We start from the raw sequence: 25,090 nt of genomic DNA, 5'->3' as shown, positions 1-25,090 counted from the left end.
CTTAATTTTGACTTAATATTTCTGAAAACAAGACCATATTTTTTGCACATCTACAAAATGCTTCTTGATTTAAGTATTTTTAGATATTTCCACTAAAAACAAGACAAAAAAATCTAAGTAATCTTACAGCGTCGTCTTGTTTTCAGAAATATGAAGTCAAAATGAAGTGAGTTTTCATTAAAACAAGCTAAATAATCTGTAATAAAATTATTTTGCTTACCACATTGGCAAAGTAAAAACAAGATTATTACTTATTTCCTCCATTGGCAGATTATTAGCTTGTTTAAAGGAAAATCTCACTTCATTTTGACTTATTTCTGAAAACAAGACTATATTTTCTGCTAGTCTCGAATGCTTCTTGATTTAAAGATTTTTTTTTTATATTTGGACTAGAAACAAGACACAGAAGTAAGAAAAGCATTGTTGCAGTGTGTGTGGTGCATTATGGGGCAAAAAAAGCATCAACAGGAGGTTTGTGGGAAACACTGGACATGTAAGACGATTCTAAAGCATCATCCTCTGAGAGATGGAGGAAAAGAGCAGACAGAAGGACAACCTCAATGGCAAACCAGTCCAGTCCTCACCAAAACCAACAGGCGGATCTTTTTGTGCAGAATGTGGTGACTGAACAGTCTGTGGACGCACACGAGACCACCTCAGATCTCAGTCTCCTTTTAACTTCTCTTATTTAAAGTCTTGTATTCAGCTCAAATAAGTATTTTCAAGACGAGACAAAAAATGTTTTATTTTCAGAAATAATAAGTCAAAATGAATGTTTCCCCTTAAAACAAGCTAAATAATCGTTTTACTTTGTAATAAAATAGTTTTGCTTGTTTTAAGGAAAATCTCACTTCATTTTGACTTATTATTTCCAAACACAAAGCAATGCTGCAAAAATGCTTTTCTTCAAGTTTTTGTCTTGTGGAAATATCGAAAAATCCTTAAATCAAGAAGCATTTTCTAGACAAGCAAAAAATACCATCAAGCAAAAAATATCATCTTGCTTTCAGAAATAACAAGTCAAAATTAGTTCAGTTTTTCCTTAAAAAAGGCTAAATAAGCTTGTTTTTCTATCTGAGATAAGATACTTTGCTTGCTTTAAAGTCACTTCATGTTGACTTATTTCCTAAAACAAGACGATATGTTTTTTCCTTGTCTAGAAAATGCTTCTTGGTTTGAGGATGTTCAGATATTTGGACTAGAAACAAGACAAAAACGAAGTAAGAAAAGCATTGTTGCAGTGTATGTGGTACTTTATGGGGAAAGAAAGCATCAGCAGCTGGTTTGTAGGAAACACTGGACATGTAAGACGAATCTAAAGCATCATCCTCTGAGAGATGGAGGAAAAGAGCAGACAGAAGGACAACCTCAATGGCAAACCAGTCCAGTCCTCACCAAAACCAACAGGCGGATCTTTCACAGCATTGAATGGGGACAGAATGTGGAGACTGAACACAGTCTGTGGACGCACACGAGACCACCGCAGATCTCAGTCTCCTTTTAACTTCTCTTATTTAAAGTTTTTGTCTTGTATCCAGCACAAATATATCTGTATTTAAATCAAGAAGCCTTTTCGAGACTAGCAGGAAATACAGTCTTGTTTTCAGAAATAAGTCAAAATGAAGTGAGTTGTTCCTTTAAACAAGCTAAATAATCTGCCAATGGAGGAAAGAAGTAATAATCTTCTTTTTACTTTGTAATAAAATTATTTTGCTCACCACATTGGCAGATTATTTAGCTTGTTTTAATGAAAACTCACTTCATTTTGACTTCATATTTCTGAAAACAAGACGACACTGTAAAAACATGTTTTCTTACTTAGATTGTTTGTCTTGTTTTTAATGGAAATATCTAAAAATCCTTAAATCAAGAAACATTTTGTAGACTAGCAAAAATATCCGGTCTTGTTTTCAGAAATAGTAAGTGAGTTTTTCCTTAAAACAAGCTAAATAATCTTGGTTTTGCCTTTAGACATAAGATTATTTAGCTTGTTTTAAGAAAAAACTCACAGTAATTTTGACATTTTTTAAAACAAGAACATGACTGCATGTGTTCATCTTCAGATTCATATACTGGGGGTTTTGTTGGTATCTTTTACACAATTATTAATTACATCCAAACTCCCCTATATTTTTTAAATCTGAAGTGTTTAGCTTGTCTAGAAAATGCTTCTTGATTTAAGAATATTCAGATATTTGGACAAATCTAAGTAAGGAAAGCTGTAGGTTTTTTTTTCATTCAGAAAATGCTTCTTGATTTGAGAAGTTTTAGATAGAAATACTGTAAGCCAGAAAAGCAGTGTTTGCAGTGTCACAGCAGACCAGTCCACAGGTTATAGCAGGCCGTGTTGATGACCGACTCTAGATGATGGTACATGGAGACCAGCTGTGGTGGAGGACTGCTGCTCGACTGCGTCTGCGCTGGCAACGGCTCCCGGAAAACCACCTTCAGACTCTGGAGGAAAAAGACAGAAAAACATTGAGACATAATTAGGGGTGACGAGATGCCTACTCCACCAGACGAGACACGAGATTGGGTTCACCAGAACGAGACGAGATTTTTACACTATCTTTAAGAAATCCTCAATGATGAATGATATGAATAAAAACTAGTCTTTAATTCAACTGAATAAAATCAACTTGTAATGAATGTTATTTTACTTCTATTGTAATGAATTATACGCAGTAATGGACATGCAAACACTGCTAAATATTTTTGCTAGTAGCCTATGTGAATGGAAAATAATCTTTTTATATATAATTTTAAATATTAGCAAAATATTTGCTAATATATAAATGGAAAATAGATTTTTATTGAGCTAAAAAAAATCACAAAATAGAAAAAACAAATTAGGTGCTTTTGAAAAACAGTAATGATTTGTATTTTATTTCTATTTAAATGAATTCTATGCCGTAAAGGACATGCAAACATTGCTATATAATTAGCTATAAACTCTACTGACTGGCTTCCTCCTGTACAATTTCACATGATATCTCGAACTTCTTTCCACACACTGAACTTAAAAAATTATACTTAAATTTTGGTATTTAATTTAATGTATCAGTGTTACTTTCATTTAGCAAGATTTCATTTATACCCCTGTGACTCGCTCTGAGCTACCGGATGCAATCATGCCAATATGAAGTAAGGACTGACAGGAGAGTTGTTTTAATGGCGTTTGATACCGTACACAGAATGAAAACAAATGAAAACATCAGCTTTTCCCGGACAGCGTAAACCTGCGTTCCGTGATGATGATGATGTGACGAGTCTCCAGGTGTTCATTCAGTGAGTGTGTGTGTTTGTTTGTGCTTAGAGATGTGTGTGTCTGTGGTGCTTTACTGACTCGCTAGGTGTGTATGTCCTGTCGCAAAACGCGGCTAAAAGTCCTTCATGGTGTTAATAGTTTGATCACAGCGTTTACATATCTGCACTTCAATATTATACTAAAATAGGAATACTCCCTGTCTTAATTCCATGTGTGTTTACGACATTATGACTTTCAGCATTCAGCATATCTGAAGTGCTATTTCATTGCATTGATACGAACCATTATGTGTGAGGCTGCAGTTGTAGCCTTTGTTGGACGCAGCTCCCGCTTAACTCCGGTGAAAAAAGTGGTTACGTCACACCAGCCCACCCAACCGAGTGACAAGTGCAACTTCGAGGCCAGCCTGGGTTGCCAGGTGTGTGCAAAGCACTTCGTTTGCAGATCTAATCCAATCCTGCCTGCAATCTTCAATGCTAATTTCACCCTCACTCTCCATCATAACATCACATCTCACGAGACAACTTTTCACCTCGACGAGAAATCCCGTCGCCATTTAATCTCGTGAGATCTCGTCATACCAGATCTTGTCACACCCCTAGACGTAATGCTTAAAGTACACGTGAAATCAAAACTAACCATACATGATTTCGTTAGCTCACATTGCTAGTTTTGCTCAACTAGCTTTTACTCACAGTTTTTCCAGCTTGGGTGTCCAGAAAGACGAGCACAAAACAGTCAGTGAACTTCTGGTTGAGGACGGCCTGGAAAAGGAGAGAGAGTTTAGACTCAAACTACATGTTAAACACTATAAACTCGTCCACCTCACGTGTTTCTTTTCATCTTTAAATCGAACTCTGATCCTCACAATCCCCTGAAGCTGGATTAACCCAGGGTAACCTCAAGAAAACAAAAGAAGGCCCTGTTTCTTTATACATGCAGATGACATTACCATCATTCATTCATTCTCTTTTCGGCTTAGTCCCTTTATTAATCTGGGGTCGCCACAGCAGAATGAACTGCCAACTTATCCAACAGACCCATCACTGGGAAACACCCATACACTCTTGCATTCACACACATATTTATTTAGCTTATTTAATTCCCCTATAGCGCATGTGTTTGGACTGTGGGGGAAACCGGAGGAAACCCACACCAACATGGGGAGAACATGCAAACTCCTCACAGAAATGCCAACTGACCCAGCTGGGACTCCAACCAGCGACCTTCTTGCTGTGAGGCGATCGTGCAACCCGCTGCACCACCATGACGCCTGAAATCACCCTCATCAGTTCAGGAAAACAACAGAAACCCACATCACCACCAATTACTGACCGAAAGATGAAGAGATGACGCTGAATTCTCAACTGCACACCCAAGGTCAAAAAACACTCATTCTCATAATAACCATCAGCTCTTTTCCCCACAGCGTCTGAAACAGTTGGTTCAAGGATCCACTTTCTCTAAACCCCGCCTTTCTGAAAGCCTGCTCTGACTGGTCAGATGACTGTACTCTGATTAGTCTGATAGCTCAGCTCTACTTTGATTGGTCATATGTCTCTACTTTGTTTTGACTGGTCAGGTGCCTCTGTTCTGATTGACCAGATAGCTCTATTCTACTCTGATTGGCCAGATGATTCCACTGTGCTCTGATTTGTCAGATGGTTCTGCTCTACTTTGATTGGTCAGATGTCTCTACTTTGCTTTAATTGGTCAAGTGTCTTGGCTCTGATTGGTCAGATAGCTCTATTCTACTCTGATTGGTCAGACGGTTCTGCTGTGCTCTCATTGGTCAGATGGTTCCACTCTGTTCTGATTGGTCAGATGGTTTTGCTGTGCTCTAACTGGTCAGATGGTTCCGCTGTGCTCTGATTGGTCACATGGTTTCACTGTGCTGTTTGGTCAGATGGTTCTGCTCTGCTCTGATTTGTCTAGATGGCTATGCTCTCACTAATCAAATGTCTCTGCTCTGATTGGTCAGATAGCTCTTATCTACTGTAATTGGTCAGATGGTCTTTTCTGGGATTGGTCTACCGCTTATACCATTTGTAATGCTGCGTTCACACCAGACACAGAAGAAGCGTCAAGCACGAGTGATTTACATGTGAAGTCAATACAAAGACACGAATAGGCATCCTGAATCAGGTGACAAGCACGAATGAGGTGGCGCGAGTGACGGGATTCGCGAAAAGGAAGTGGCGCAAGTTGAGCGTTTTGCGCGATTGACGCGGGTTTAGCGCAAATCGCTCCAGTTGAAAAATCTGAACTTCAGCGGACATTACCACGTTAACCAATCAGGAGCTTTAGCTTGTAGTGCTTATGACGTAGCACCTGTTGTTGATGTCTCGGGGGGAAGTCCTCCTGCCGACACCTGACAACAGTTGATCAAACTGGGCTCGGCTCAGTCGGAAGCACCGCTGAAAGCCTCCATCATCCAGGTTAAGTTTCTGGAGGAGTTTATGAACTCACAGAGCTGGGTGCACCTCTGAATGGATCTAATGGACTCAAACACGGCTCCAAACGAATCGACGCTGTTTATCAGCCTTAATAAAGCACATAAACACAGTTATTCTCTCAATAAAATCCATGTTAGCCATTTAACAATGAAGCTACAGTCACCGGGCAGACAGAAGATGAATTTGACTTGCGAATGAAGCGAGTAAACTCAAAATGTTCACGCATCTATTTACGTGCGAATAGTGCGATTTATCCGCGCGTACCGCATCTGGTGTAAACACAGCATAAATAAAAATAAACTCTGGGGTCTCAGAGTGGACGAATCTGAAAATGTCACCTTTGTGTTTTTGTGTCAAACCTATTCAGATACGTTACATCTCGTAACAACTACAACAACTATGGCGGACTACATGCAAAGCTTGTGCACATGCTCTTAAGTTTTCTTCCCCATTTACAGTGCATCTCAGTGCACCACAACCTGCTCTGTCATGTATACTGAATTATTTTGAATCAGTTCAATGTATTTGTGTGCACGCAGACATTCCTTTACACAGTGCTATGTTAATGCAAATTTTAATTTAAAAGGAGGGAGAAAGGATCGTATAGGGAAAGCTATTTTGCTACAAATCTGCATAGGGTTTAGCTCTGTTGGTTTGTGCAGGAACTAAAGCTGGAATTACAGACGACTCATTTCATGCAGATCGGGATCACTTGCTTCTTTTTCATCTAGACTTTGATGCACACTGAGCACCTTTTACATTCACAAACAGCTGCATTACTCACTACAGGAAAGGTCATATGTGAAAAAGCTTAATGGGGCACTTTAGCTGGAACCCAGTCACTGATGTCTCATAATGCACCACGGATGACCACGTGTTTCAGTGGCCTCAAGTAATCAAGTTCAAAGTCCTTCATGGGAATAATGATGTAAGAGCACTTTGCCGTCAGCACTTCTGGCCTGTTAATGTACTGTACTACTGTATGACAGACCAACACCACTCCTGCCGACTTCACAAACAAACCTACAACAACATGGAATAAAGTACTTTTTAAAGGGATAGTTCACCCCAAAAATGAAAATTTACTCACATTTACTATCCGTCAAGTGGTTACAAACCTTGAAGAGTGTCGTTACTCTGTTGAACACAAAAGAAGATATTTTGAAGAATGCTGAAAACCTGTCACCATTGACTTACATTGTAGGAAAAATGGTTACAGGTTTCCAGCTTTCTTCAAAATATCTTCTTTAGTGTTCAACAAAGTAAAGACAATCTTAAAGGTTTAACATAAAAAAGATATTTTGAAGAATGCTGAAAACCTGTCACCAATGACTTCTTTTATAGGAAAAACAAAATACAATGGAAGTCAATGGTAACAGGTTTCCAGCAGTGAATTTTCATTTTTGGGTGAACTATCCCTTTAAGAAGAGTAAGCAGCTACTTTGAATTGTAATAATATGTCACAACATTACAATTTGACTGTAGTTGAATCAAATTAAAGGGATAGATAATTTAAAATTAAAATTCTGTCATGATTTCACAACCTTGTTTCAAACCTTTATGAGTTTGAAGATATTTTGAAGAAAGGTGAAAACCTGTAACCATTGACTGCCATATTATTGTTTTTTTTTTCCTACTATGGAAGTCAGTGGTCACAGGTTTTCAGCTTTCTTCAAAATATCTTCTTTTGTGTTCAACAGAATAAAAAAAAAACTCATTAAGGTTTGTAGCCACTTCAAGCTAAGTAAATAGTCAATCTTTTGGTAAACTAGCCCTTTAAATGTAGCCTCAGTTAACTTAAAGGGTCTTGAAAGCACAAGAAAACTTATTTAACAATACTGTACATCTAAAATTGAGTCTTTTACTAAATACTGTATGCCGCTTTCTTCAAAACATCTTCTTCGGTGTACAACAGACACTTGTAATGGTTTAGAATCACCTGTGGGTAAGCAGATAGTGAGTAAATGTTCAATTTTGGATGAATTCTCCCTTTAAGAAGAGTGAGCAGCTATTTAGATTGTCATACCACTACAATTGTGCTGTAGTTGAATCAAATTAAAGGGATAGATCATTCAAAAATGAAAAGTCTGTCATGATTTACTCACCTTTAACTTGCTTCAAACCTTTATCAGTTTCTGTCTTCAGCTGAACACAAAAGAAGATATTTTAAATAAAGATGAAACCTGTAACCATTGACTTCCGTAGTATCTTGTTTGTCATACTATCGAAGTCATTACAGGTTTTCAGCATTCTTCAAAATATCTTCTTTAGTGTTCAACAGAGACTTATAAAGGTTTAGGACCACCTGAGGGTGAGCAGACAGTGAGTCAATTTTCATTTCTGGGTGAACAGCAGGTTTTCAGCATTCTTCAAGATATCTTCTTTAGTGTTCAACAGAGTAAAGACACTCTTAAAGGTTTGGAACCACCAGAGGGAGTCAGTTTTCATTTTTGGGTGACTATCCCTTTAAGAAGAGCAACCAGCTATTTAGAATTGTAATAATATTTTACAATATTACAATTTTACTGTATTTTTAATTAATTAAACAGGATAGCTAATCAAAACATAACTAATCTGTTCAGATTTACTCACCCTTGTTCAAAACCTATATGAGTTTCTTTCTTCACTTCAAAAGAAGATATTTTGAAGAAAGATGGAAACCTGTAACCACTGACTTCCATAGTATTGTTTTTTTCTACTATGGAAGATAATGGTTACAGGTTTTCAGCTTTCTTCAAAATATCTTCTTTTGTGTTCAACAGAGGTTTAAGGTGAGTAAACAGTGATTTCTTATGTGAACTAGCCCTTTGAATGTAGCCTCGGTGAACCTAAAGGGTCTTGAAAACACCAGAAAACTACCAACTCCAAACATTCAACAATATTGTACATCTAAAACTCAGTTGGTAGTAAAAGCAGGGTGAATCGGCTTTCAGCTCTTACGCCCCTTGCTGCTGGAATCAGCTTCCAGAAATGATCAGATGTGCTCCAACATTAGGCACATTCAAATCAAGACTGAAAACACATCTGTTTAGCTGTGCCTTTACTGAATGAGCACTGTGCTACGTCCCACAGATCACACTATTATGTCTTTTTCATTCTTGTATAACCTGTTTAACACATTTTAATCTGTTTTTAATCAGATGTTAATAATCATTTTTATTATTAGCTTTTTATTTTCCTAAACTTGTCTTTTTTATTCTTGTTCATGTAAAGCAGTTTGAATTGCCACTGTGCATGAAATGTGCTATAAAAATAAACTTGCCTTGCCTTGCCTAGCAAGTCTGAGTCTCTTACCAGATACTGCACACCGCTGTCATCTTTAAAATGTCTGCAGTTTTGGGGGAAACGCGACAGCAGAACTTTGATGAGACTCTGATACCAGGCGGGACTCATGTTCAGAAAGCAGTCCTGCAAAACACAAACACAAGAAACTCACGTGGGTTTAGCAATGATACGAGGATTAGTAAATCACAGCTAAATATAATTTCACACTTTTACTGAGTTAATTAATAAACATTTTTATTTTTGCAAAGATTTTTGATGACGATGAAGAATATTAGGGTGACATGGTGGCTCAGTGGTTAGCACTGTCGCCTCACAGCAAGAAGGTCGCTGGTTCGAGTCCCGGTTGGGTCAGTTGGCATTTCTGTGGGGGTTTGCATCTTTGGATAGAAACATAGCTAGTGTGTGCTAGTAAGATAAACATTGTGAATTTGATTTAATGTAATACTGCCATTCTACCATTTCAAAGACAAGACGTCCTGTTTTGCTGTCTGTTTGTAATGTAATTTATGAACGTGATTTGATATAGAAAGCACATTAAATGCAATTAAATTGTCTACTTAAATGCTTCAATGAACTTTCAAATGTCAAAATATGGGTCAAAATATGGGTCAAATCTTGTTTCAAAAATCTTTGAGTTCCTGAAAGTCTGGATATGTGTGTTTAGATCAGATCAGCCTGTGTAATCAAACATCATTGTGATCAACTAAACAACACCACAGGAAGCCTGCGTTCACATTCAGGTACATTTTTAAAGAGACGTCATTTGCAGCAGGTGTGTGTGGGTCTACTATCACAGTAAGAGCACATCTCTACTTGGTGAGCGAGTATGGCTTTGACAGCGGTATACATCATCCCAGCGCTCAGATTAGCATTAGCGGTTGTGGCACAGGAGCAGCCGCGTGCTAGCATTGACTAAGCGCTTCTGTGCATGTGAAGGGAATACAGAAGCAAACGCCACATGAACAGATCAGCAGTCAAACGCCATTGAGATGCAGGTTTGGAGAGACCACCTGATCCTCCACATATCAGCTTCTGTCACATACTGGTGGAAGAACGCTAAAAAATCGTAATCATACAGTAGTCAACATCTGAAGAGGACTGAAAAAGCTTTTCAAAGTTGTCCGAAGACAAGAATGTGTGTTGTTCAGTAGTTTTAGGACAGCTTTGAAGGTGATGATGACCCACTTCAAATGTTGACTACTGTAATTATTTTGGTTTTGTGAAAGTGATTATGGGGCGGCGCAGTGGCTCAGTGGTTAGCACTGTCACCTAACAGCAAAAAGGTCACTGGTTCGAGTCCCAGCTGGGTCAGTTGGCATTTCTGTGTGGAGTTTGCATGTTCTCCCCATGTTGGCGTGAGTTTCTTTCAGGTGCTCTAAATTGGCTGTAGTGTGTGAATGTGAGAGTGTTTGAGTGTTTCCCAGTGCTGGGTTGCAGCTGGAAGGGCATCCGCTGTGTAAAACATATGCTGGATGAGTTGTCGGTTCATTCCGCTGTGGCGATCCGTGATAAATAAAGGGACTAAGCTGAATGAACGAATAAAAAGTGATTATTTAAAATAATTATGACCCAAACTTTTGCTGTTGTTGTTTTCTTTTGGTGAATAAGGTTGCCGTAACACACTCAATTCAGAGATCATGAAATTTCACAATTCTCCATAACGCAACAGAATTACTATAACACATAAAAACTAAAGAACCAAAAGGTTTTATTTAATTATTTGTGTATAGTCTTATTGAGATTGTTCTATTATGCAGCACATTGGTCAATTCTTGGTTGAGTTTAATAGTGCTATATAAATACACTGGCATTAACAAAAACAAGGCGCCATGGTGGCTCAGTCGTTAGCACTGTCACTTCACAACAAGAGAAATTTGAGTCTCAGCTGGGTCAGCTGACATTTCTGTGTGGAGTTTGCATGTTCTCCCCATGTTGGTGTGGGTTTCCTCCGGATGCTCCGGTTTCCCCCACAGTCCAAACACATGCGCTGTAGGGGAATTGGATTAACTAAATTGGCCGTAGGCTATGTGTGTGTGAATGAGTGTGTATGGGTGTTTCCCAGTACTGGGTTGCGGCTGGAAGGGCATCCGCTGCATAAAACAAACACTGGAATAGTTGGCAGTTCATTCCACTGTGGCGACCCCTGATGAAATAAGGGACTAAGCTGAAGGAAAATCAATGAATGACAAAAAAAAAGTGCTCAAAATTATTGAAAATGAGAAAAAGGTCAAATATACAAATGAAATAAACTGTGTTTTAAGCATCGTCTTCACTGTAAGAATGTAAACTCCATTTGTTTCTCTACGAAACCTACAAAAATCAGTCAAGAGCAGTGAGTGATTTTGTCTTTTGTTGTTTGATTAGTATTAATAAAGCGACAATCTTGAAACTATGGTTGGATCCATCTGCTCCAACTGATCTATCCTGGAGGCTTTATCTACTGGACATTATTAGTCTGGAATACTCCACAGCCAAAATAAAGGGTGCCAGTAAAAAAAAAACTGTACAATTTTGGTCAAATATGAGAGAGACTGTATCATTTATGTTTCAATCCTAATTTTGTACTCATTATTACAATATTAATGTTTGTTTTTTTTAGTTTTATTATACATATTTTGTTGGGTGGATCTTGTTCAAAATCAAAATGTTCATTAAAAAAAAATGAATAAAGCAGTCAGAGGTAGGAATATAGCGCACTTTCACTTTAAGAGCCACACGCATCTGATTTACTGTTACACATACATTTTCATTCTCAACAAGCAAGGCTTTATGTATATGTAAAAAATATCTATTAATTAAGTTTCCATGATTTGCGTTTTCTGTTTATTTACGGTTGTGAATTGCATTATGGGATGTTGATCTCTGCTCTGTCGACTTTTGATGCTGAAAATTCAACTCTACAGTTTAACAAAGTGACTTTTATTGACGTTTCAGTAGTTTGAAATAATATAAAGTGTAAGAAATAATATATAGAGAGAAATCAGCCTGTAAAATAACAAACAATGTACTGGCAGCTTATTACAGGGCTTTTGTAGTGTAATATACAACACCAACTCAGACAATATAGCACTTTAAAACAAAAACTATTAAAAGAAATATTCATATTTGTTTTATTATTAATAAAATAATAAATAAACAAATGTGCAAATAAATAAATGTATATAGAAAAGTTCACAAATTCTGGCAAACATAAATATATAAATAATTAATAGCGCAGGCAGGTAAATATATGAATTACACGAATGTTTGGGGAATAAGAAAATACTGAACTGAAAGTTTTTTTTTCCCCTTTTAAACCTTTTATTCATGTAGTCGCGCATTTACTTTTCCTCAGGTCAACATGCTAATGAGAGGGTGTCTGTCAATCATGAGAAGGCGGTCTTTATGCCATCATTGGTTGATCGTTAGTGACTTTTGATGCTGAAAATTCAACTCTACAGTTTAACAAAGTGACTTTTATTGACGTTTTAGTAGCTTGAAATAATAGGTGTAAGAAATAATATATAGAGAGAAATAATAACAAACAATGTACTGGCAGCTTATTACAGGGCTTTTGTACGCCGCTTTTGGACTTTAACGCAATAACTATTAAAACAAATATTCATAAAAGTCACTTTTTTATCTTTTCAAGGTTAAAAGAAAGATCAAGGTCCCATAATGCAATTCAAAAGCATAAATAAACAGGGAAAAAATCCAAAATAAAAATATGAATCACAAAATATGGAAAACTGCTAATTTACAGATATTTTATCCAGTGTTTTGGCACATTTCTGCATGTATTTGACCATTTAGATAGCTCAAGCTAAAAGATGACTTTCCGTATTTAGGACTGTATGATGCAGGAACGCACATCATATGATCGGGTCGGGTCCTTCCATGCGTCCTCCTTACTTACAATCTTGAATATTGGTATTGAACTTTACTGATTGATGAAGCTATTGCAGAACACAAGACATATATTATAACAACTAATATGACATTATATTTCCCTGTATATCTGTTTTTACTGCATTATAGATAAACTAGACGCAGCCTTGATGAGCAGAAGAGACTTCTTAGCGACCCCAGACATCTGAATGGTATTATATCATTCACATTGACTTTCTTAATCAATAAATTCATTACATTACACCGTTTTTACTCATTTTCAGAAGCCACACATAGCTGTGGCATCTCAAATACAGTGATGTTGTGTGTTGGCATTTACAGTCTCTCCTGCCTGCTGTGTAATCAGATAACTAACAGCAGCCGGTGGGAGTGTGAATCTGTGTGAATGCTGGTCCAGGAGGGGTAATTCATGCTGTAAATTAGGAACGCAGTGTAATATTACAGGGCTGATTTCCTGCGCTAATCAGCTGATGTGTATTGCGATGTGGTGATGATGAGGGCGCATGTTTTCCCCACGGAACGCAGCATTGGCATGTTAGTTGACAGGCACATATTAAACACAGAGCCTGAATAAATGCAATAAATGCAGACATATGCGGTTTTCTAGTGGTTTCCTATAGACTAAAGAGAGTGTTGGCAGGGTTTCTGATACTGTACTTCCACTTCTCTTTATATGTTTTGTAACAGAGAGACATTCCAAAGAAAATAATAATAATAATAATAATAATAATAATAATAATAACAATAACAATAATAATAATAATAATAATAATAATAATAATAATAATAATAATAATAATAATAATAATAACAATAATAATAATAATAATAATAATAATAATAATAATAATAGGGACGACACAGTGGCTCAGTGGGTAGCGCTGTCGCTTCACAGCAAGAAGGTTGCCGGTTCAAGTCCCAGCTGGGTCAGTTAGCATTTCTGTGTGGAGTTTGCATGTTCTCCCCATGTTGGCGTGGGTGCTCCGGTTTCCCCCATAGTCCAAACACACGCGCTATAGGGGAATTGAATAAGCTAATTTGGCCATAATGTATGAGTGCGTGGGTTAATGAGTGTGTATGGACCTTTCCTAGTACTAAGTTGCAGTTGGATGGGCATTCGTTGTGTAAAATATATATTGGATTAGTTGGTGGTTCATTCCACTGTGGTGACCCCTGATTAATAAAGGGAATAAGCCGAAGGAATATCAATGAATAAATGAATAAAACAAATATAAACATCACAAATTATTATTGTCATTTCCTCATTTTGATAAGTATTGAACAAACTTAAAATACTTTAAAACACAATCTGATGAATTTATTCTGCGGTAAATTACTGCTTTAATTACAAAATAAATTGAAATCATCAAAAATATGAGGCTTTGTCCCCCAAATTTCCCATGTAACTCTCTAGCCAAATATATTTCCCCAAAAACTAATAAGAAAATAAAATCAATACATAAAAACTGTTCAATTAAATAATAAAATTAAAGATGTGGATTTTTTTGGTTATTTGTATTCCTTCATTTTCCTATTGCAAAGTAAAGAAATAGTTTTATTCATGGAAAAATGCAAGTTCTCACTAAGGGCAAACAAGACTAAAAGAATGGAGGACGAAACCTGCAAAAACAACAAATAAATAAATATGCAAATGTATAGATAAATGAGTAAATAAATCCATGAATTCCTGCATAAATAAAATAATAAATAAACAAATACGCAAATAAATCAATGTATATATAAAAGTTCACAAATTCCTGCAAAAATAAATAAATAAATAAATAATAGCGCAGGCAGGTAAATAAATAAATTACACCAATGTTTGGAGAATAAGAAAATACTCAACTGAAAGTTTTTTCCCCCTTTCAAATCTTTTATTCATGTAGTCGCACATTTACTTTTCCTCAGGTCAACATGCTAATGAGAGGGTGTCTGTCAATCATGAGAAGGCGGTCTTTATGCCATCATTGGTTGATCGTTAGAACAATTTTGCATTAGATGTTTTTGATTGATGGACAGCCTCTCAATAGCATGTTGAGTTGAGGAAAAGTAAATACACAACTATGTTCAAGAATAAATAAATAGACAGTCTGTCTGTCTGTCTGTCTGTCTGTCTGTCTGTCTGTCTGTCTGTCTATCTATCTATCTATCTATCTATCTATCTATCTGTCTGTCTGTCTATCCGTCTGTCTATCTATCTATCCGTCTGTCTATCTATTCGTCTATCTGTCTGTCTGTCTATCTGTCTATCTATCTATCTATCTATCTATCTATCTATCTATCTATCTATCTATCTATCTATCTATCTATCTATCTATCTATCTATCTATCTATCTATCTATCTATCTATCTATCTATCTATCTATCCGTCTAAATTTCTGTCTGTCTGTCTGTCTGTCTGTCTGTCTGTCTGTCTGTCTGTCTGTCTGTCTGTCTATCTATCTATCTATCTATCTATCTATCTATCTGTCCGTCCGTCCGTCTATCTCTCTATCCATCTGTCTATCTATCTATCTATCTATCTATCTATCTATCTATCTATCTATCTATCTATCTATCTATCTATCTATCTATCTATCTATCTATCTATCTATCTATCTATCTATCTATCTATCTATCTATCTGTCTGTCTGTCTGTCTGTCTATCCGTTTATCCATCTATCCATCTATCCATCTATCTATGCATCTATATTTGTGTGTGTTAATACCAGCTGCGGGTCGATCTCTCCCACTGATCGGCTCTGCACGGCGTCCAGCAGCTCCTCCAGCTCAGCGAAGGTCAGTTTGCTGAGTTTGAGTTTGTCCAGAGCGAGGTGTTCCCCGTGGAAGAGTCTCCTCCAGAGGTTATCCCGGCGGCAGTGGGCCATGGCCTGCTCCACGCTGCTCTGGATCTGCCGGCGTGCAGACGATACCTCAGAGCTGAGCAGAGGGAACAGCGGACACAGGTAGAAGTGTGTGTCTGCGTCCGCGTCTGTATCGGTGGGCTCAGAGTCACTGGTGTCCTCCCACAGCTCCAGCTCAGGCTCCGGCGTCTCAGAGCGCTCCGCTGGCGTCCGGCCACTGGACTCTACGGCCTCACGGTGGATCGGAGGGAGCTTCTTGAATCTGCGCATGTCTGCGGTCAGACGAGGGAAGAGCTCACGCTGACTCGTCATGATCACGTAGAAGCGCAGCCTGAAAACAGCACAGAAATGCATGCAGAAATTCAGCTCGAAATAAAACATCAGAAAACTAAGCAGACTGTTAAAACATTATGCAATTTGGAATACCTCAAATCATCAAAATATTAGGCAATTCTGAGCGTGCCTCACACAGGTGAGTGGGCCTGACAAACCACATGTAGAAAACACACTCTTTCATCTCTCTATGCACCAGATAATTTCCTAGTATATCTCTCTAGAAAAAATATAGTGGATTTCTGAGTGTGCCTCACACAGGTGAGTGGGCTTGACAAACCACCTGTAGAAACACTCCTCTTACTATATGAACCAGACACTTTTCGTAAATGCCATCATATAAGGACTCAACAAGGAAAACAATGTTTACTTGTGAATGTACCACACAATCATGTTGCACAACTTGTTTTCTTCAACCTTAAATACGTCCTTTGCAAAAAATATTGCACAATATTGTTTATGTAAAATACTTGAATAGTCTGTCTTAGGTTATGTGTACAGTTAACTATTCATACGATATGTCAGCCTGATCTCAAGAGAAAACGTATTTTACGTTTTGTCAATTTAGTGGTTAATTCGTTAAAAGTTCAGTCCTACGAAATTGTACGATTTTAAAAAGGAGGCGTGGCACCTAACCCCACCCCTAAACCCAACTGTCATTGGGGGATGAGCAAATCGTACGAAAATGTACGAATTAGATCGTACGAATTCATAGGAATTAGCCACTAAATCAAAAAGTTACAAATTGTCGTGAGATTGTGTTGGATATGTATAATTAGATTACCGCTCTAGTATGTTAGTTATTTATAGGTTTAAATATGTCCAATGTCGTGTTTATATTGACAGCATGATTATGTTTATTTATGTTTTTATGTAATATTTAAATGTACACAATATTTATATCATAATTATTTATATTAATATATTGTTATAATAAGAAATTAGAATTATAAATTCTTTGTAATTTATTATTATTGTAGTTATTATTATTATTAATAATAATAATAATGCCAGGGGTAATTTTTTTCCAATTTTATATTTAATATTACAATATTTTACAACATGTGTGTACACGCTCCATCTAAACAACCCAGGCTATATTGTGTTTCTCTGATTATTCAGTGTTTTGATTGTTGTATATGAAACCATCATTGAGTACTGTAGCCCCAGTATGCAGAGATAGACTAATGCTATGCTTGTGTGTGTGTGTGTGTCCTGTACCTGAGCAGGTGTCTCTCTCCTTCAGTCTGCTCCTCAAATGGAGCTGCATTATGACACACCAGCAGAGACACGTCAAAATCATCATGATGACGTAAACCCTCCAGATCCTTAAACGAGCCAGAGCTAAATGAGAAGCAGAAGTGTTTAATGAGCAGATTAAATTGATGCTGTATTCAGAATCGACCCCTATGGTGGAGTGCTTTTTATATATAGACGTTGTTTGTAGAGCAAGTAGTTTATTATTCCTGGTCATTTCGCCCATAGGCAACAGAACAGGAAGTTAAAAAACAATCGCAAAAACGAGTGCACCTTCGCATCGCAAAACAAGGTCAATAGGGGGTGATTTCGTATACAGCCTAACAGTGGAGTGATGAAAACACACCTGTTCCAGAGAGCGACGAGTGCATACTCGTGCAGATCTGCACTCGGTGCCCCCTTCCTGTTCTCAGAGGAAACTGCAGCCTTGGACATGCGCAGTGGCTTCATGCCGTAAGTCCCAGCGTGATCAGTGATGTAGTTGTACAGCTGATGAGCCGTGATCATCCCCGTCGATATCGAGAAACTCCCTGGTGCACATATTAAAAAAACAACAAAAATAAGTGAGCTGAATTACTTTTTTAAATTAATTTATAATTTATTTATTTTTATTACTAATATATATATGTGTGTGTATATATATATAGCTAGAAAGAAGAAATGTAAACAATTCAGACAGAGTTGTAAGTATAATCTCATGTACAGATAGCAAACAAACTATTTCATATACAGGAAAACCAAACAAAAAGGTTTTAAATGAAACAAACTATAAAAATAATATTAAAAATAAAAATAAATTATTATTATTATGATAAATTAACCTATTTTTAATCTCATTTTAGTTAATCAGGTTTCAACTAAACTTAAGTTTGACTTAAATAGTAAGCTCGACTAAAAAATTAAGGCCAAAAAAAGTGTTGATATGACATTTCATCATGTAAGTTTTTACAGTGCATTTATAAATGTATAATAAATAAAATCTGACTAAAAAAATGTAAAAACATACAAATATATGCCACTAATAAAATAAATAAATTGATGATAATGAAGTAAATTATTGAAAGAATGAAAATATGAATAAATCTAAAATACAAATAGAATTTTTGATTTACTAATGCAACATCACAGAAAAAAACAACTATCCTGTATAAGCATTTTTAGTCCATATCTATCTGTCCAAATAAAAATCAGCTAACATAAACACATATTGACATTTGAATGTTTTTATGTCACATTTAAATGAAATAATCAAATAAATTCATCTTTATTCCTTTAGCGATGTTACAATGTAGACTTAGTCAAAGCAGCTTAACATAGATGAAGTTCTAGTAAACAGAAACTGCTTCAGTCCAGTTTTCAGTTTAGTGTAATGTAAATGTCACTGCTAAAAGCCTAAACACCGTAGAACAAATCAATGATGCGCACCTCCACAAATAAATAACATTAGAAAAGCCAACAAATACAGTTGTCAGAATTATTCGTCCTCCTGTGATTTTTGTTTTCTTTTTCAAATATTTCCCAAATGATGTTTAACAGAGCAAGGGATTTTTCACTGTATTTCCTATAATATTTTTCCTTCTGGAGAAAGTCTTATTTGTTTTATTTCGGCTAGAATAAAAGCAGTTTTTAATTTTTTAAAACCATTTTAAGGTCAATATTATTAGCCCCCTTAAGCAATATATTATTCCGATTGTCTCCAGAATAATATACAATGACTTGCCTAATTACCCTAACTTAAACTAATTAACCTAAGCTTTATTATTGAACTTTAAGCTGAGTATCTTGAATAATATCTAGTCAAATATTATGTGCTGTCATCATGTCAAAGATAAATAAATCAGTTATTAGAAATTAGTAATGTGCTGAAATAAAATCTCTTCGTTAAAAAGAAATTGGGGAAAAAATATACAGGGGGGCTAATAATTCTGACTTCAGCTCTACATAAACGTCTATAATAAAGTTCTTCTTTAAAGACTCTCACCCTGGAAAACGTGGTTGCGTCCGAACTTGGGTATGTCTGGGTGATGAGCGATAAAATCCTCCAGGAAGCTGGTCAGCTGATAGCCCTGACGGAGGGTCATGTGACACCCCAGCAGATACTGGTGCACCACCCGCAGGTGAAAATCATAGCTGAACGAGTGAACATGCATCAGGTCCCGCACCTTATCACACTCCTCTGTGAACAGCATGGAGAGCTGGAGGACACACACACACACACACACACACACACACACACACACACACACACACACACACACACACACACACACACACACACACACACACACACACACACACACACACACACACACACACACACACACAGTTATTGAGGAACACAACAAAATATTCCCACAACCTACGGAATCCCAGAAGAAATCCATCAGCCCATTATCAGGCTTATATTACAACATAAACTATAGACGCTTAAATAAAAATGAAATAATAATAAAAAGTAAAGGCATTTCAACACAAGACTCAAAGAGAAAATGTAAACCTTTCCTGAGGCCACTGATTTTTGCTCCACCATTTTTATCATAAATAGATAAATAGATGAATCCAAGAGCTGTTATAACTCATTGGTTTCTCATTATTGTGATATAAACGTTTCAAGCTGTATTAAGAACAAAACAAAACCCCACAATGATTCATTCATTCATCAGCTTAGTCCCTTTTTATCAGAGTTCACCACAGCAGAAGGAACAGCCATCTATTTCTGCATATGTTTTATGCAGCAGATGACCAGCCGCAACCCAGTACTGGGAAACACCCACACACTCACATTCACACACACACACACACACACACACACACTCATACACTACGGCCAATTTAATTAATCCAATTCCCCTATAGCGCATGTGTTTGGACTGTGGGGGAAATCGGAGCACCCGGAGAAAACCCACGCCAACATGGGGAGAACATGCAAACTCCACACAGAAATATCAACTGACCCAGCCGAGACTTGAACCAGCGACCTTCTTGCTGTGAGGCAACAGTCCTAACCACTGAGCCACCGTGACGCCCTAATTTACAATTTAATATATACTTATTTTTTTTACATACAGAAATAAAAGCGTCCAAAATTTAAGTAAAAATGTATTGAATAAATATAAAAAGTACATACAAATACATTTGATTAAGCATATATGAATAAGCAAGTCCATTCATCCCAAAATTAAATTACATACATAATACATATACACATATATATATATATATATACACACATATACATATATATATATATATATATATTATATTTAATAATATTTATAACTACATTAAAATCAAAATGATAAAATATAGCAAAATGTAAATGAAGAAATCACACTACTAATTATAATATAATAACTAAATAATTAAATAGGGATCAAGACATTACAGTGTTTTACATCAACTATTAAAACAATTAACATACATTTAAATGTCTATGATATTGAATATTTTATTATTAAAGAGTAAACCAAGTAAATCTAACCCCTGAGCCATCATGCCGCCCTTGAATATTAATTAAAGTCTTCATGATCATATTCATTCATTCATTTTCTTTTCGGCTTAGTCCCTTTATTAATCTGGGGTCACCATATCGGAATGAACCGCCAACTTATCCAGCATATGTTTTATGCAGCGGATGCCCTTCCAACTGCAGCTCAACACTGTGAAACACCCATAAACACTTTCATTCACACACATCATTTCATTCACACGGTCAATTTAGCTTGCCCAATTCCCCGATAGTGCGTGTGTTTGGACTGTGGGGGAAACCGAAGTACCCAGAGGAAACTCACGCCAACACGGGGAGAACATGCAAACTCCACACAGAAATGCTAACTGACCCAGCCGAGACTCGAACCAGCGACCTTCTTACTGTGAAGCAACAGCGCTATCCAATGTGCCACTGCGCCACCCACGATGATATTCTACATCCCTAATCATACCAATACCAAAAGCTACTACTTTATTAACTATTAACAAGCAGCAAATTAGGAGTTAGAGGCAGGACCGGAGCGGGACTCCTTTTCAGCCCTGGAGTTTTAAGCCTTAGACCGGCCCACCTCAGTTCACGACTGACTATATTAAAGTAAGATCATTTCCAATTCTAATGACACTATCACGTCTTTTTCAAGGAAACAGCTGCTTTAGAACTTCAAATGTTTTTCATAAATATGAGAACATTAAAGGGGAGCTAAATCTCCAACACTATTCTTTAAAACATCACAATGTCCTTTCCTGCAATATCTGAATATATATTCTGTGCAAAATTCTTTATATATATCCAGTACTTTGTAACGGTGGTCACCTACATAAGTAACCCAAACAGTAATATATGTCTTAACACTAAAAGTGAAGAAAAAAACTAAAAATAAATTACTTAGGTGAGGTTCAAACTCCAGTCGACGGCGTCGAAACGCAATGTGCTGACCACTGGACCACAATGGCGCTGTTATGCCAGTGCATGTGGAAGAAAAAAGTATTACACTGTCATCTGTAAGACTCTTTTAACCACAGTATTACTTTCTATTGATGGCTTAATCTTTTTGTCCCCTTTTTAGATTTCAATTTATGTCAGATTTATTAATGTAGTGAATTATCAGATTTTGATTAAGCAGGTGTAATATTCATTAATATTAATTGTTCGAATTCTTATATTCACTAAGATGCAGCTGTTTGGGGTCGGATGATAGTTACATCATCATTAACCTGCAGGCTGCATTTTGCTCGCGGGGCTGCGAGAAAATAAATAAAAAGAGTGGAGATGGGGCAAAATAATGAATAAAAAGAGAGAGGCTATGGTCAAATAAATAAATAAATAAATGAAAAAAAGTGCGACTGCTGAGAGTGCAAGCAGCTAGGGACACCGGCCCTTGCGGTTAAAAAACGAACCGGCCCACCGGGAATTCTCCTAGTCCTCCTGATTAGCTAATCCGGGCCTGGTTAGAGGTAAAAATCACAGCTAAAATACCTTCACATAAAGTGTGAGTGAAAATATCATTTAATTGTAAATGGTGATAACGACAAATGACTTGTCATCTGAAACCGGTGTCGTTTCTGTATGAGACTATTATGAACATTATATCTGGATGAACAAAAACTTCAATCTGGCGCTAAAATCTGAAGCGGACAGATGCTGTTGACAGATTTGGTGAAGCTCAGCCAAAGACCCCTCAGTCCTGACAAAACTAATGCAAAAGCAACTGAACCTCAAAACCTTCAGCAGAGCATCTGTGATATCAATCAGTGTAATAATCGTATCCTATTTAATTAAAGCTCACATCAAAGCTGTGCTTACAAAAGCATTAGCGGCAAATGCAGATGACTGCAGAGAGAGAAAGCAGGAGTAATTACAGCACAATCCTGACCGTTAGCCTAAAACACACACACACACACACACACACACACACACACATCTTATCAAATCCAAAACCTGCCGCTGCATTTCCACAGACAGCAGAAACTGGCCAGCGCAATTGCAGCTTTCATCCAGCAACATTTTGCACGTCAACGTTTGAAATCCTGAAGATAAAACCACTCGTCCATTTACCTCTCAGTCTGCATGAAACATTGACATTCTGCTGAAGTGTTTGCATGCATGATACATTGAAAAACGCAGTAAGACCCTCGACTAGAGCCTTGATGCACACGTTCACAAAATTAAAGGGGTCCTATTATGCAAAAATCATTTTTATAAGGGAATTAAACGCAGTTGTGTGGCAACAATGTGTGAATATAAGCAGCTTCTAACGATAAAAATGTATTAATTTTATTGTTTATAATCAGACTTCATAAAAACTGTCAGCAGAAAAACTTTGATTGACATTCTCCCTTTATACGTGTCATCAGAGAGGGAAAGCCCCGCCCATTAGTGATAATCTCTCCCAAATTAGCATAGGAGATTAGTCTTGTTTTTGAATCTGCCACTATGCTGACACACAGGCATTTGTAGCTCCGCCTTCTTTTAAAAAGAGCACAATCTCATTTGAATTTAAAGCGACAGTCACCAAAACACCACAATTTGGCTCAAAGCCTAAAAGGGGCAGTTTCAGAGCTCCAAAACATTATTTACATGGTTTTTCGAGCTGAAACGTCACACACACACTCCAGGGACACCAGAGGCTTATTTTATATCTTGTAAAAAGTCAGATAATAGGTCTCCTTTAAGGCATTCTACAATGCATTGAACACTATGAACAAAAACAACCAGTCCACTTGAGCACGTCTGAATGAGAGCAATACTATCACTCGATACTGAAGTCCTTCAGGTAAAACAACCAATTCTTTCTGCTTCAGACTATTCACATCCCTACAGAAAGGCTCACATGGATGGCAAAATAGGTATTGCTGTAACTGACCGCTATTTATTTTTACCCAGTTTGTAGTACAAGTGTAAGACTGCTATATTAAAAGACCATACTCAAAATACACCAAAACTATATAACAGATAAACAGATCTACCAAGAATAAAAACATCACCACATTATGTTAAAAGGATAGTTCAACCCAATATTTTAATTGTGTCATAATTTACTCATCATCCACTGAGTTTTTTGTTTTGTTGAACACAAAGAATATACTGAAGCATGTTGGGAATAAAAAACAGTCACTGACGTCCATATTAAGTGCTAATGGCTGCTTTTTTCCAACATTCTTCAGAATATCTTGTTTTGTCCTGAAAACAAAAAAGAAATTCATAAAGGTTTACAACCACTTGAGTGCAGGTAAATGGAATAGATATTTTATTTTTGAGTGAACTATCCCTTTAAGTGTTTTTCACACTCAAAACCATCACACACATACACGCACGCACATACTCCTACCTGTATTTTACCAGTGAAAAAAAATAAAAAATGAACTGCTTTTAAACAGAATGGCATCATGCATTTGATAAATCATCATCATTCAGTAAATGTTTTATATCTATGCTGATGATCAATCTGAACGGGAAAATGAATGGATAAAGGATGAGACATTTTAGTGTCTGCATCAATTACATTTACATTTTTTTATGCATAAACAGTCTACTCCTCCAATGATTCAAGTTTTGCAATAATAAAAGCATTCGGAGTCATTAAATTAAAGATATATGCTTAACAGGATCATGCATTATATTTTAGCTGACATATTTTATTTCGATATGCTGTTAATCAACCCGCATATCTTAACTTTTTCATGTATAAAAAATTATTTGAGAACAGCTCCTTTTAGTTGTGAATGTTTTCGATGCAATTTATAATACAGTCATTACAATATTTTATTCCTGATTTAAAATATACCACTTTTACATTTTCCCAGACACTTCTAGAAATGGTGGTCTTTCCCTATTCAATCAGATGAAGTTGTACTTGTATGTTGGAAAGATCTGCCTGAGGCGGAGTGAAAATGACCACTGACTGAACTTGCCTGAAGGGACTTTGCCATCACTTTGAGAGTTCCTGGTGTTTCCTGCACATCCTTACTTTCATACTTTTTCCTGTATACTGTGTTCTTTACTACTTTCTGGCAACCTCACAAAATCACCTTTCCATGACTCCTGATAAAGGCCTGAAACAGCCGTAAAAGGCAACAACTTTATAATGAACAGAGTGTAAAATTCACTGTTGAATACAATCGAAAATATAAGAATAATAGAAATAATAATAATAACAATTACTCATTCATTTTCCTTCGGGTTAGCCCTTTATTCATCACGGGTCGCCACAGCAGAATGAACCGCCAACTTATCCAGCATATGTTTTGCACAACGGATGCCCTTCCAGCTG

At 36.7% G+C, this 25,090-nt stretch overlaps 1 protein-coding gene across 1 annotated transcript in view; it reads right to left on the bottom strand.

Moving 5' to 3' along the window:
* Nucleotides 1–1,973: 1,973 nt before the first annotated feature.
* Nucleotides 1,974–25,090, bottom strand: part of szt2 (SZT2 subunit of KICSTOR complex) — a 168,715-nt gene continuing 145,598 nt past the window's right edge. The window contains 7 exon segments of the mRNA XM_056459355.1: nucleotides 1,974–2,454; nucleotides 3,964–4,032; nucleotides 9,019–9,132; nucleotides 15,606–16,071; nucleotides 17,295–17,417; nucleotides 17,677–17,860; nucleotides 19,312–19,525. Of these exon segments, the coding sequence (XP_056315330.1) occupies nucleotides 2,311–2,454; nucleotides 3,964–4,032; nucleotides 9,019–9,132; nucleotides 15,606–16,071; nucleotides 17,295–17,417; nucleotides 17,677–17,860; nucleotides 19,312–19,525 (1,314 nt within the window). The 3' untranslated portion in view covers nucleotides 1,974–2,310.

Source organism: Danio aesculapii, chromosome 6, assembly GCF_903798145.1.
Source record: "Danio aesculapii chromosome 6, fDanAes4.1, whole genome shotgun sequence".
Lineage (NCBI taxonomy): Eukaryota > Metazoa > Chordata > Actinopteri > Cypriniformes > Danionidae > Danio > Danio aesculapii.
The sequence above is the reverse complement of the archived record's forward strand: the minus strand, read 5'-3'. Positions and strand labels throughout refer to the sequence as shown.